At 54.4% G+C, this 14,103-nt stretch overlaps 1 protein-coding gene and 1 long non-coding RNA gene across 5 annotated transcripts; one reads left to right on the forward strand and one right to left on the reverse strand.

Moving 5' to 3' along the window:
- Positions 1 to 849: 849 nt before the first annotated feature.
- LOC123615647 (uncharacterized) lies at positions 850 to 5,403 on the reverse strand. Its single transcript, XR_006723309.2, has 2 exons — positions 5,220 to 5,403; positions 850 to 1,092 (listed from the first exon to the last, which is right to left on the reverse strand). It is a non-coding gene; the product is annotated as an uncharacterized LOC123615647 (long non-coding RNA).
- MPO (myeloperoxidase) lies at positions 1,139 to 12,741 on the forward strand. Of its 4 annotated transcripts, none has more exons than XM_074342732.1 (14): positions 1,145 to 2,488; positions 2,588 to 2,664; positions 2,797 to 2,890; positions 3,218 to 3,393; positions 3,618 to 3,741; positions 3,835 to 3,964; positions 4,052 to 4,258; positions 5,104 to 5,422; positions 7,239 to 7,399; positions 9,069 to 9,324; positions 9,783 to 9,953; positions 10,742 to 10,979; positions 11,711 to 11,925; positions 12,648 to 12,741. In XM_074342732.1, the coding sequence occupies exons 2-13, from the start codon at positions 2,589 to 2,591 to the stop codon at positions 11,916 to 11,918; spliced, it is 2,160 nt and encodes a 719-aa protein (XP_074198833.1). In that variant the 5' UTR covers positions 1,145 to 2,488; position 2,588; the 3' UTR covers positions 11,919 to 11,925; positions 12,648 to 12,741. The 4 variants fall into 4 exon arrangements, with proteins under 4 accessions (XP_074198835.1, XP_074198833.1, XP_074198834.1 ...); XM_074342733.1 differs by having other exon boundaries at positions 1,145 to 2,480; XM_074342731.1 differs by having other exon boundaries at positions 1,145 to 2,429.
- Positions 12,742 to 14,103: the final 1,362 nt, after the last annotated feature.

A 14,103-nucleotide genomic window follows, 5' to 3' on the forward strand; every position in this document is an offset into this window, starting at 1 on the left:
TTGGAAGCATCTGCATGAAGCCCACCTGTGTCAAGGCTTTTGCTGTGTCATTCTCTAGGCCCAGAATGCTCTTCCTCTGTATGTCTACTTGGTCAACTTCTAAACATTTTTCAAGATAGTCTCAAGCACTGATTCCTCAAAAAAGCCTTCTCTAATGCTCCCAAGGAATCCTGCACAATCCTGCACATCCTTGGGGGTGCCATTGGTCTGCGTACTCCTGTGCTCATTGAAGACAAGACCTTTGCTCAGTAAAGTGCACCCAAGGGCCAGCACATGTGCAAGAGGTGAGTACACACTAGTTGAATAAAAACCCAAGCTAAAGGTCAGGAATCAGTGCATAGAGGCCACTGGGTAAAAAGCACTGGTTTTTAAGTCAAGACCTGATTGCTATATTATTCTGAACTGCGCCACACCGCTGCCCTAGGCAAAGCCGCTTCCTTCCCTGGCCTCCGTCTTTCTCATCTGTGCTATGAGGGGCTTGTATTAAATGTCTCTTTCATCTTGAGCTCTGACAATTCCCTTAATAGAGTAAAAGGACCCTAATTGTCAGCGTCGATGAGGGTGATGGGGAACAGGTGCTCCCACACATGATTGATGGGAGGATGAGGTGAAATCTTCATGAAGCCATTTGACAATTTTTTTAAAAAAAGCCCTAAAAATTTGGATACCCAAACACGTGGCAATTTTACTTCTAGGACTTTTTGCCTAAGGAAATAATTGAAGATGCAACTAGAGATTTAACTGCATGGATAACGATCCTTGTATTGCTTATAATAGTGAAAATAGGAAATGACCCCAGTACTGAACAAGGGAGGACTAGTGATTAAATCATAGTACTTCATACAAATATTATGCAGACATAAAAATGAAATAAATCTATATTTATTGACATAGAGAGATGTCCAAGCTAAATTAAGTGTTAAAAGTGGATTGTAAAACAATATTTAAAGTATGTTCTTATCACTGATTAAAATACATATTATATCTACATACAGGATATCAAATTATGAAATGAGATTATTGGTGAGTGGTGGGATTATGGGAAATTATCTTCCTTCTTGCTTCTTATTTACGTGAAAGACAACGACAAACCTGGAAAGAAAAAAATTACCCATAAGGTCACTTGATTGTAAATATTTTATTTACTTATTCTCTAACATTTCATGAATGGAAATATACTCCTTACAGGACTAAAAAAGAAGCATCTTCAAAATCTTATAAAATTCTAGAAACTGATTCACAAAAAGCCACTTGTCCAAGTTCACACAGAGCAAGTCACTGGCAGAGCAAGGCTGGAAGAAAGGCCTCCTCTCTCGTGGGCCCCTAGGCTCTGTTTCCTGGCAGGTGCCAGGATCCCTGGGCACACTGGGAAGATGTCACTGCCCCTTGTTCCTTGGCCAAGATGTGGTCTGGGCATAGAAGGCAGGAGTGAGTGGCTGGAAGGTGGCTAGAGGTAGGAGGTGTGGTTAGACCAAACAGGACATGGGAGACACAGTTGACACGTGCCCAGCCTGATGAGGGCCCAGGGAGGTGGACAAACACAGTCATTAGTGATAGGGCACTCCTCCTGCCTGAGAATGGCAGGCCCTTTGCCAGTTGTCCTCAAGGCGTCTCCCTCTTCTATTTCAAAAGTTTAACGAAAATCCTTCTAATTATACTGTTCTTGTCCTTGAGAGGCCCTGGGCTGTGTCACCTAACTGACCACTAACCACAACCAGCCCTGCTCTCTCCTGGTTCCTGAAATCTGGGAGCAGATGGTGGAGGTGTTGAAGACAGCCCCCTACCAAAAGCCAAGAAGAAAGAGGGTAAGCAGTCATAGAGAGGAAGTTACTTTGGTCCTCAGCCCATAGACCCCAGAGTCTTCTTTCCTGTGAAGCCCAACGGTCCCCAGCCAGATTTCCTGTCCCTATAGCCCTCGCCAAGGATAGAGGGCTGCCCACCAGGGTCGGCCCCAGGGGCCAGGTTACACTTGGGGGTGGGGGACGGTGCCCAGAGGCTGATCTGGCCATCATCACTCCAGGTCTCCCCTTCATCTTCTGCTTCCCATAATTCCCTAGGTTGTTGGTTCCTAACTTTCGTCCCTTTCAAAGGAAACCTGGATACTCAGTTTTATCAGAATTTTGAAGGAGGCTTCACTGTCTGTACTTCCTGGGGACAGCACCAGTCTAGGCACACAATGGGGAGCTGAGAAACTCTGGGGTGGTGATGCTAAGTTCAAAGACTGGAGACAGTTCTGGTCCCTCTTCTCCTGCCCATCTCTCTGATCTCAGGGAGCTCTTTTGTGCACCCCAGCTCCGGTGGGGGAGGAGAGTTCAGTCTCCAGGGGCGGGCCTCCTCTGCCCTGCCCCTCCCCCAGCGTGGAAGACATAAAAGCCCAGATTCAGCTAAGAGGGGATGCCAATGCCAGGTGGAGCACTGGGACTTTGGAGGTGGGGTCCCGGACTCCGTCTGTAGGCAGAACCTGCCGAGGGGGTGCTGGGGTATGAAGGTGGGAGTGAGGGGCCTGGGAAGGGAGAGATGTGGGGCTCTCTTCTCCCAAATGCACTGTGGCCTTTGGACACTTACTGGGCTTGGGGTCTTGTTGCAGAATGAAGCTGCCCCTGGCCCTAGCAGGGCTCCTGGCCAGTCTGGCCACGCTCCAGCCCTCTGGGGGTGCCACTCCAGGTAATAGCTCAGAAAGAAGGGAAAACATGGTGTGCTGGGGGAGGTTCTGAGTTTCAGGGATTCCACCTGGGCTCCGGGACCTGATGGGGACTTTGGGCCCATTCCTGACCTCGGGATCCCTGTTCTGAGCAGCTGTCCCGAGGGAAGTGGAGACCTCGGTGGTGCTGACCTGCATGGAGGAGGCCAAGCGGCTAGTGGACAAGGCCTACAAGGAGCGGCGGGAAAGGTGGGGTGCCGGGCACTGCTGGGCTCTGGACAAGGCTACCCTGGACCTCTCAGGGAAGAAACAGGCAGCAGGGAATTTGTGGGTGGGGATGGGTCCCTCTGTCTGTCTGTCAGTCTTTATGTCTCTGGGTGTGAGAACATCTTTAAAACCATGCCTTCTGTGGCCTAGTCTCTGGATACCCAGGTCCATACCCTGTTTATAATGAGAAACCTGCTTCCTGACAGTGGGTCTGCCTACACTGTCCTTCGTGTCCCTCGCCTGGGCTGGGGCTCTGTTGAGTGTCTCTGCCTGGTTTCTCTGGCTCTCACTCCTCCTTCCGCCAATCAGCATCAAGCAGCGCCTTCGCAGTGGCTCGGCCAGCCCCATGGAACTGCTGTCCTACTTCAAGCAGCCAGTGGCAGGCACCAGGACAGCTGTGAGGGCTGCTGACTACCTGCACGTGGCCCTAGGCCTGCTGGAGAGGAAGCTGCGGTCCCTGTGGCCAGGCCCCTTCAACGTCACAGGTACCACCCCCCTACAACCCAGCCCCTCACTCCACTCGTGACCCCGCCTAGTGACTCCAGCCATCTCCCAGCAGTTCCCCCAACACCCCCTTCCAGGGAGTCTCAGGGGCCTCCTGGCATCTTCTCCATGTCCTCAGACTACACCCTCAACCAAGGCTTTTCAGCCTAGGATAGAAAATGGTGGGGCTCGGCAACCACCCACGCCCTACTTTCCTGGCCCACAGATGTGCTGACGCCTGTCCAGCTTAATCTGCTTTCCAAGACTAGTGGCTGCGCCTACCAGGACCTGGCGGTGAGGTGCCCAGAGAAGGACAAGTACCGAACCATCACTGGCCAGTGCAACAACAGGTGCAGCCTCTGCAAAACGACTCAGGGCAGGGTCCCAGCAGCCCGGGGCCAGCTGGTGTCAGCGCCCTGTCCTCTCTCACCACCACCCTGCAGGCGCAGCCCCACACTGGGGGCCTCCAACCGGGCCTTTGTGCGCTGGCTGCCGGCGGAGTACGAGGATGGCTTCTCCCTGCCTTTTGGCTGGACGCCCGGGGTCAAGCGCAATGGCTTCCAGGTGCCCCTGGTGAGCGCTGGCCCGTGGAGGGGGCGAGACCCCACGGAGGCCAAGACCTCGTGGTGTCCAAGCCCCTTGACTCCCCGTGTCCCGCAGACTCGCGCTGTCTCCAACGACATCGTGCGCTTCCCCACGGATCAGCTGACCCCGGACCAGGAGCGCTCGCTCATGTTCATGCAGTGGGGCCAGCTGCTGGACCATGACCTCGACTTCACCCCGGAGCCAGCCGCCCGCGTCTCCTTCCTCACTGGCCTCAACTGCGAGATCAGCTGCCTGCAGCAGCCGCCCTGCTTCCCACTCAAGGTGCTCCCTCCTTGCCCCACCCCCAGCCTGCTGGGTCAGGGGTTGGGGTGGATGAGGGGGCATCGGTCCGGAAGGGGCCACCTCCCTCGGTGCCCAGCTTTCCTTCCCCAGCTCCCCAGTAGGGCTGGCCCTGCCCACTTCCCACTGTCCCTCCAACCTCTGTTTGCAGGTGCCCCAGGCTCAGTCCTCTTTCTTCCCCACACAGGGCTCCCTCCCCACAGCCCACAGCGCACAGATCCTGGATTGTGGTCTTGGAGCCGGCCAAGAGCGGACTGGTGTGCTGAGGCACATGCAGAGTAGAGAGGAGGAGAGAAAGGAAGTAGAATCTGAGAGAGAGGCAGAGAAAGACAGGGCCAGAGTGCAAGACAGGAAAGGGACAGGGTAGAGAGACAGTTACGAGAGAGGAACGGAAAAGGAAGAGGAGGCCGGCAGGGTGAAGACCAGATTCAGAAGACAGAGTAGGGAGGAGTAGACACAGAAAAGAGGAGAGAAAGCAGGTTTGGGGGGAAGGGGTCAGAGGACTGGCCCGCCCACCTCCAGGGGGCCCCACATCCCCCAGGTCAACGTCCTAGTCATCACCCCCCAGCTCAGAGGAGCTCTGCTGGTGGAACCGCAGGCCCACCAATCTTTGTGGGCCTTGAGGGGTCTCCTTGCAGGCTGAGGGGGCCAGAAGTTCTGAGGAACTCCTTTTTGATATCTGGGTCTCCCCTTCTGGTCCTGGGCTCCAGGCCATACCCCCTCCCCAAGATGAGACCAAGGCCTTCAGGAGGGTGGACGGGGGAGAGCCACTCCTGACCTCTGTCCCTGCCCTCGGTGAGCCCGCCGGGCCTCTCTCTGTGCTGCAGATCCCCCCCAATGACCCCCGCATCAAGAACCAACGTGACTGCATCCCCTTCTTCCGCTCCTGCCCGGCCTGCACAGGGAGCAACATCACCATCCGCAACCAGATCAACGCGCTCACCTCCTTCGTGGACGCCAGCATGGTGTACGGCAGCGAGGACCCCTTGGCCATGAGGCTGCGCAACCGGACCAACCAGCTGGGGCTGCTGGCCGTCAACACCCGCTTCCAAGACAATGGGCGGGCCCTGCTCCCCTTCGACACCCTGCACAATGACCCCTGCCTCCTCACCAACCGCTCCGCGCAAATCCCCTGCTTCCTGGCAGGTCAGTCCTGGGCGGGGACCTGGGCTGACACAGGGGTGCCCCCTGCTGGAGCCACAGAGGGCCTGTTTGCAAGCCGCTTGTAGATTTGAATTTAGAGAGACTCTCCTCACCAACTTCAGATTAATCCAGTTGCCTTGGTAACAAGGTGGATGAGCCAGAAAGGCAAAACCAAAACCAACAAAAACCAAAAACCCAGACCTAAGAAGGAGACTCAGGGATGGCTAAGGATCTTCTGTCCATCTGTCCCTCTCTTTCCCTTTGGGCTCTGGGAGCGAGGAGAGTTGAGTCCTCTAGGGAGAGGAAACTAAAGGGACCACAGTATCCAATATGGTAGCCACTAGCCACACAGGGCCATTTTCATTTACATTTAAGTTAATTTAAATCAACCTAAATTAAAAACTTAGTTCCTCCACTGCACTAGTCACGTTTCAAGTGCTCAATAGCCTTATAGCTAGTGGCTTCCATGTAGGACTGCTCACATGCAGAACATTTTCATCAATGCAGAAAGCTATATTGGACAGAGCTGCTCCAGAATATCACCTCCTATCTACCTTGATTCCCTATAATAAGAGAGGGTGGGATTTTCGATGTGAACAACTGGCAGTCCTAGGAATATGGCTGGGGCAGTGATGGTGGCCATGCCCAGAAATTTTCTAATGATTCTTAATGTAGACCAGTAGTGGGTCTGAGGCCCTTCTCTCTGGCCTCCCAATTTCTCCTCTTGGTGGCTTCCAGTGGCTAGGCCTTAGGGAAGAGGATCAAAGTCAGTGACTGCAGAGAGGAGATCAAGGTCACACCAGGATGAGGGGGGAAGGTATAGCTCAACGTGGTAGAGCACGTGCTTAGCATGTATGAGGTCCTGGGTTCAATCCCCAGTACTTCCTCTAAAAAAAAAGGAAATAAATAAATAAACCTAATTACCTCCCCACACTCCCCCCAAAAAGTCACACCAGGGTGGACTTTCTGGGGTGAGTGGTAGAAGAGAAGCTCTCCTCAGCCTCCACGTGGTGTTGAGCCACATGTCCTCAGCCTGGATTGTCATGTTGGCAGGTTGTGAGATGGAAAATCTGCTCTCAGAGAATTTCCTTCCACCAAACTTTAGAACCTGGGGAGGACTGAACCCAGTGTCCTGCAGGAATGGGCCTGGCCCTAAACCTCTGGTCCTTCCAGAGGAGGTTTAGGGGAGGACTGGAGGGATCAGAGGGTCTGACTTGATTCTTCTGGACAGTCTCAGGTGTGGACTTCAAACATCCTGTGCCTTGGCCCCCTCCCCCGATCAAGCTGCACATCAGTACATAGAATGGGTAGCGGCTTTCTAGAGTCCAGTGTTGAGAAGGATTTTGAGGCTGCATCCAATTTTAGCAGGAGAGAGGGCTGTGATCATATGCTGCGTCTGGCATGGGCAGAAAAATAGGGAGAGCCAACATGCATGCTACTTTTTGGACTTTCCTGAGTCAAGAGAATAAGTCAGCCAGACAGTGTTCATGGATCTCCTACTTTGTACCAGGCATTAGGTGTATGTTGGATAGGAGGGTCAGACACAAAATGGCACAAGCCATGGTCCTCACATATGGGAAAGTGGCAAATCACGTGTTAGATCTGATGCCTACTGAATGAACATTTTCAACCAGCAGTGCCACTAAAGAGGGGCAAAGCTCTCGTGGTGGACCAGGGCATCAGGGGATACCTTCTAGAGGAGATGAAAACTGAGCATGGTGTGGAAAGATGGGTGGAGAGGAGGGCTGGGTAGGGGGCATTTCAAGCCTTGGCTTGGGAGGGAGGTCTTAAGCTTGACAGTAGCTTTTGCATCCCCAAGGGGACTCCCGCTCGAGTGAGATGCCTGAGCTCACCTCCATGCACACACTATTACTGCGGGAGCACAACCGGCTGGCCACAAAGCTCAAGCGCCTGAACCCCCGCTGGGATGGAGAGAGGCTCTACCAGGAAGCCCGGAAGATCGTGGGAGCCATGGTCCAGGTAGGCAGTCCCGCGCATCGGTGATGCTGGGGCTCGGCAGACTTGGGATCCAAATGCTCCTCTGCCACATCCTAGCTGTGCAAATTAACCTTCATGAGCCTCAGTTTCTTCACCTATGATACTGTGAGGATTAAATACCTGGCAGATCCTAAGTGCCCGACAAGTGTCACTTGCTTTCTGTCCCTTCCTTCGAGGGCTTTCTCTCCCTTTTTCTTTCCTGTCCGCCAGGAATGGTACTGGGATGTTTAAACAGGTGGGACTAAAGTGCCTGGCACAATAGCTGTTCAGTAAATGCTTCTCCTTTCCTTTGTTTCATTGTCGCTCTTGGCTTCTTTACATACACACACCCCTTCTTTATGGCTCTATCACAGCTCCTTACTCTCCTTATTGTGGGGCCAACTGACATCCTTCAAAGCCCAATGACCCCCATTCCTGGGCTCTCAGATGTCTGCCTGTGATCCCTCAACAGATAAAGCACATTCTTTACTGGGCATGTTTCCCCTAACAAACTAATAGCCCTAGGTAGTGCCTAATCTCACAGTAGCTCAGGCTGGCTTGTTTCAGCCCACCTTATCAGACTCATAAACCCCCGGTGTCCCTTCACGGACCCTAAACTTCTTACTTCACCTACAGCCAATCAGAGACTTGTGCACAAGCCAATCAGTCACCTTGTGACCTGACCTTATAGAAGACTCCAACAATTGGCCCTCGGCGCTCACATAGGCACCTCTCATCTCTGTGGCCTGCTGTTGTCTATGGCAGCGTACCCTTAACAAACTCCCTTACCATTTCCTCCCTCATCTCTGGTAAATTCTTTTACCAACCCCTGTCACCGGCCATCACCAACCGTCCCATTGTGGACCACAACGCTTATCCTTGCTTGTCCCCGGGCAGTGTTCCTGGGTCCCTCCTCCAATTTGTGCTGCTTCAGCACACCCATCCTCTCCTGAAGCCATAAACACAAACACACACACACAAACACACACACACCGCCCCTGGCCCCCACCTTGTTACTATTCCTAGATTCTGCGGGGGAGAGAGTTACAAGGGCCATTGGTGCGTTTTTGATTTGCATTAAGAACTTGAGTGAGATTTGTTTAAGCCTCAGAGGAGATTCTAGAGTCTAGAATCTAGAGTGAGACTGTTTCATCTCTTCTGGGAGAAGTCATCCAGGACATGGCCCTTTTCACTGGGAGAAGTCACCTAGGGAGACTCTTTTCCTTCTTGCCTTTCCTCCTTCTACAGACAATTTATTGAACCCCACCGTGAGCCAGGCACTTGCTGGGCACTGAGTAATTTCAAGAGAAATGAGAGACAACCCTTGTCCTCAATGAGCTATAAGTTAGTAGGAGAAATGAGACGTTAGTAACTCCAGGGCAAGGGAGCTATTGCAGGGACTAACAAAGCCTTTTGTCATTTAATCCTCTAAGGCAGAGGGCAGCTTAATTACCCTTAATTTACATTTGAGGAACTGGGGCTCAGAGTGGTTAATAATTTTCCCAGAGTCACACAGCAGGCAAGCAGTAGAGCCCTGTCTTTGCCTCTTGGTGCCACTCTGTGAGACCCAGATCCAGTGCTGTGGGAGGCAAATCCTTGGCTACAGAGGAGGAAGGGATCCCTGAGCCAGGAGCAGGCGGAGAATCTGCAGGGAGGGGTGATTTTTGTTTAGATCATCACTTACCGGGACTACCTGCCCCTGGTGCTGGGGCCAGAGGCCATGAGGAAGTACCTGCCCAAGTACAGATCCTACAATGACTCGGTGGACCCTCGCATCGCCAATGTCTTCACCAACGCCTTCCGCTATGGCCACACCCTCATCCAACCCTTCATGTTCCGCCTGGACCATCGGTACCGGCCTATGCAGCCCAACCCCCGTGTTCCGCTCAGCAGGGTCTTTTTTGCCAGCTGGAGAGTAGTGCTGGAAGGTGAGCAGGGCCTAGGCCAGGAGTGAGTGAGCCGGCAGCCGAGGCTGGGGTGGGGGCAGGCTTGGTCACGGCAAGCTCGGGCGGAATAAACCCTCTTTCCCTCTTATTTTAGGGACCTGATCTGACTTTCCAGCCTCAGTTCACCTGATTCCGCTTGCCCATCTAATAATAAAGGGTGGGGTGGAGATGGCTTTTAGGGAGCTGGCTCCTTCCTGTGGGTTGTGACTCTCAGTGACTCAGGAAGCCAGGGTCTGGGAGCATGGCAACCTTGCAAGTCTGAATGGCATGATTCCCTAAGACCTCAATGCCCCAGCGAGGACCTGCCCCCTGGGGACACCGTGGCACCAGGAGCCACAAGTGCCCAGCCCTCTTCTGCAATCCCCCTGGTTCTACCTTACTCCATTTCAGCTCTGAAACTGAGCCAAATCCTTCCCCCACCCTGGCTCCTCTTGCCCCAGGTGGCATTGACCCCATCCTCCGGGGCCTCATGGCCACCCCTGCCAAGCTGAACCGCCAGAACCAAATCGTGGTAGATGAGATCCGGGAGCGGTTGTTTGAGCAGGTCATGAGGATTGGGCTGGACCTGCCCGCTCTGAATATGCAGCGCAGCCGGGACCATGGCCTCCCAGGTGAGGGGCTGCAGGAGTCCCCCTGACCCTCCCCCGCTTCCCGCCCAGGGCCCTGCTGTCTCCAGTGTCCCTAGCTGCCCAGCCCCGCGCCCACCAGCCTTGCTCTTAGGAAGCCATCCCAGCTCAGGCCCGTACCTCTCCCTGGTCCATTTCCAGCTCCTCTCACCCCTTTTGTGTTGCTGTAACCCTCCAAATTGGAGCATCACCATAACAACAACAACAAGCCCTCCCACCCCTAGTCTGAAAACCTGTTTCTACTACATTTTGTTTTGTTTCATCTTACTTGAACTCTGAGAGGAAGAGATTATTGTCACTTCAAGTCCACCCGTGAGGAAAGAGGCTTGGAGAGATTCAGAAACTGCCCGGGGTCTCCAGCCTCATCAGTGACAGAGCTGGAATTTGAACCCAGATCAGCCTAACCCCAATGATATGGGAGAGCTGGTGTGGCTGATCCTTTGAGGCAAACTGTGCCCCTCACAGTCTGAGATTTCCAGAGGGGCAAGGAGATGCTCCTATTCTTGGATCCAGCAGGAGTTATGCAATTAAGGATTTACCTCAGGGTGGGAGGGCACGGGGAAGACAGAGAGGCTCCTGGAGATACCCAGCTGTCCTCAGGCTCCCAGAGAGGCTGGAGCTAAGGGTTCAGAATTCCCTGGGGGTTTACAGTGGGGTGGCAGCCCCTCCATATCCTCCTCTCTCACGTGTACCTCTGTATGTGGCCTCGGTGTGTTGGGAAGGTGGGCTAACTGGGACCCACCCACAGCCACCTCTCCCCTCCCCGCATACAGGGTACAATGCCTGGAGGCGCTTCTGCGGGCTCCCGCAGCCCAGCACAGTGGGCGAGCTGGGCACGGTGCTGAAGAACCTGAACCTGGCGAGGAAGCTAATGGCCCAGTATGGCACACCTGACAACATCGACATCTGGATGGGCGGCGTGGCTGAGCCCTTGAAGAGCAAAGGCCGTGTGGGCCCGCTTCTCGCCTGCCTCATCGGGACCCAGTTCAGGAAGCTGCGGGACGGCGATCGGTGAGGAGGCGGCCGAGTGGCTCAGGCTGGCTGTGCGGCTCTGGGCCTGTCCCTGACCCCCTGGGGGCCCCTCTTCCTCCTGAGAAAGGAAGGGCTAGGAGGAGTCCGTGATTTCCCAGTGTGTTCCGGGGAGCCTCCAGGTCACCCCTAATGTGCTCTGAATCTGTTGATGGTGTAGCAAGGAGGGACCTGGGCCTGGTTGTGAAGGAGGGAAGCGAGACCTCGCTGCCACGCCAGTCACTGCTCCGGGTCTCAGGGCGCAGCCATGGCGCTGCCTGGCCCTGTGGAACAGTCCCGTCCTTGCTTCCCCACCGCCTCTCCCACTGTCGTTTCACTGTCATGTATCTCTCATAGCCACTTCTCACCTCACCTGTATTGTGCTTTTAGGAAAATCGGGGAAAAGGTGGACAAATTATAAAGCACTCCCAAGTTTCTCTCTACCCTGTGGATATAGCCCAGGGCCAGGGCACAGGGCTTGGTGAGCGTGTGTGGGCCTGGCTCCCTGCCTATCATTAGTGGTGCCCTGGAGGCAGGGGATAGGCAACTGGGTAGCCATGAGTGGGGCTCTACTTGTTTGAAAGCGCCCAGGCTGCCTGAGAGCCCGGAGCTCTCCTGCACTGCAGGGCTGCTGTCTGCATGGTCCTCTTGCATCCAGAATCAGCTCTGGCCAGTTGATGCCCTCCCAGCCCAGGAGAGCCTCGGGCACAGTGGCCGTGGGTGTTCCCATGCAGGTTTTGGTGGGAGAACAAGGATGTGTTCAGCACGCAGCAGCAGCGGGCCCTGGCCAAGATCTCCTTGCCCCGCATCATCTGCGACAACACAGGCATCACTGTCGTGTCCAAGAACAACATCTTCATGTCCAACACATTCCCTCGGGACTTTGTCAACTGCAGTACACTCCCTGCCTTGGACCTGGCTCCCTGGAGGAACAGGGACTAGAGGCTGGGTAAGGGGGTGCAGGGTGAGGTAAAGGCTGGGCAACCTGGGCTGGCCAGTCGGAAACAGAGATCTCCCTTCCCTGGGTGAGCCCATCCCTGTTCTGGGTGCCAGCCGACAGAGGAAATGAATGACTAGACATTCACTTGTGTGTGTGTGTGTGTGTGTGTGCGTGCACGCGCACGTGTATGCGTGTGCATTTCATGTGTGTGTTGCCTATGAGCACAGGTAGTGTTTTGTTTGCTGTGTATACGTGTCATTTACGTGAGTGTGTGCTTGCTGTGTCTATGCCAAGTGTATGGAAGGCAGCCGAGCAGATTGGTGAGGAGCGCGTGCTCAGGAGCCGCACTGCTTGGGTTCAGATCCTGCCTCTGCAGCTTACCAGCTGCGTGACTTTGATCAAGTTCCTCCACCTCGCTAAGCCTGAATTTTCTTCTTTGTAAATAACAGCTGTCGTGCCTCCTTAGCGGGTCCATTTGCATCCTCTAGTACTTTGTTGAGCACCTACCCCCTGCCAGTCACTGTGCTAGGCTTGGGAAAAGTCAGACACCGTGTCTGGCCCTCGTGGACCCTACAGCTTGACAGTGTCCCTGGTCAGCAGAGGTGAACCAGCGACCCCCGGAGGAACGGCCATTAGCAGCGCGAGGTGGTTGAGTTATGAGCCCAGGCGAGTCAGGCTCAGTCCATGGCTCCCCTTTTGCCTCCTTACCCTGTTCTCTTGCTTATTCACAGGAGCCTGCCTGGAGAGGAACTAGGGCCCATTGGCCCTTTGGTACCCTTTGTTTGTACCTGATGATTATTCTAATAAAGCACCACTGATAGGGACCTTCGCTCTGTCTGAGTCTGCAGTGGGGCTGGGTCCTCAGTGTGAGGCTTGCTCCGGGCTCTGAACTTGAACACGGGTGGTCTGTGCCTCAGGGCCCTTCATTTTCTGAACTGGAGGTCAGGGCATCCAGGAGTCCTCCTCTGGCTGATTCCTATATGGAAGGCAGTCAGTTCTTAGAAGCCTAGGTGCCAGGCCAAACCTAGCAGACCCTCCTCCGTCACCTTCCACCCGCACCACCCCAGAGGACAGGACTTGTGGTCACCAAGCTCTTTTGTTCATGCATGGCTCCAGTAAAGATTTGCTACCCACTCACTCCATGTCAGGCCTGTGCCAGGTGCTGGGAAATAGAGGAGACACAGCTTTCCTGGGAGAGAGAAAGAGCTGGGGGGTGATGGGAAGGTAGTTCCCTCCCCAGATGACAGGGCACGACTGGGTCCTGCTCCCCTGCAGCTGGCACAGTGATTCAGAGACCCTCAGGACAGTTGACTCCTTCTCACTCCCACCTTCATGTGGCCAGGTTCCCAGACAGGAGCAGCACATGGCTGGGCTGAGGGAGGGGAGGGAGGGTATGTCCCTAATAATCTTGCCTAGAACTTGATCCCTATAAATGACTGATGGGTCCCCTCCCCATTCCCTCCTTTCTTCCCACATTTGAGGAGGGGCACCCACACCTGAAAGTATGCAGGATGCTGGGGCTCAGGTACCCTGAGGCACCCCAGGCAGATATATTAGCATCTCACCATGTAGCTGGATACAGATTGCTCATCTCCGGTTCACTGATGGTGAAAGGGGCATTCAGAGAGGTTAAGGGACTCATGTGAGGCCTCGAAGAAAAGGTGCCAGAGCCAGGGCTGCAGCCCCGGTCTTCTGGGTCCTGGGCTAAGTGCCTCCCACCCACTCCCTGCCAGTCAGGGGATCCGAAGTCCCCGGCTGGCTGACCCAGGAGGGTCACTTTTAAAGAATTCATGAATATGTATAGAGCAGCAGCACTAGGGATGTTCTGGAGCTGCCCGCCCATTGCCCATCAGAGGCTGCACAGGCTCAAGGACTGGCCTAGAAGAAGAGGGTATTTCCCTGAAGGGCCTCTGGAAGGGAAAGTACTTTAGCTCTGGGGGGATCCAGGCTTGGATCTCCTCCCTGTTGACCCCTTGGCACTGCCCTCTCTTGCCCATCCATGGCCTTGGCTTCTTTTCCCAGGAGCCTCTTGCCTCCCCCTTTTCTTTAAGAGCACTTGCAAATCCCACCAAACCGTGCCCTCTCACCCCACAGACTCAAGCACACGCCTCTTAGTGGTGAGACACGTCTGAACTGTAAACATCTAGTTACTTATTTGGCATTGATTCCCAGGCCTGTCTTCCAGGG

Source organism: Camelus bactrianus, chromosome 16 (assembly GCF_048773025.1).
Source record: "Camelus bactrianus isolate YW-2024 breed Bactrian camel chromosome 16, ASM4877302v1, whole genome shotgun sequence".
NCBI lineage: Eukaryota > Metazoa > Chordata > Mammalia > Artiodactyla > Camelidae > Camelus > Camelus bactrianus.

What these genes read in the sequence shown, in the direction of transcription:
- MPO (XM_074342731.1), top strand. Translation starts at nt 2,395, where the DNA reads ATGCCAATGCCAGGTGGAGCACTGGGACTTTGGAG. An exon ending in AATCCCCTGCTTCCTGGCAG is followed by an intron (nt 5,423 to 7,238) that starts GTCAGTCCTGGG and finishes TGCATCCCCAAG; the next exon opens with GGGACTCCCGCTCGAGTGAG. An exon ending in CTGGAGAGTAGTGCTGGAAG is followed by an intron (nt 9,325 to 9,782) that starts GTGAGCAGGGCC and finishes CTCTTGCCCCAG; the next exon opens with GTGGCATTGACCCCATCCTC.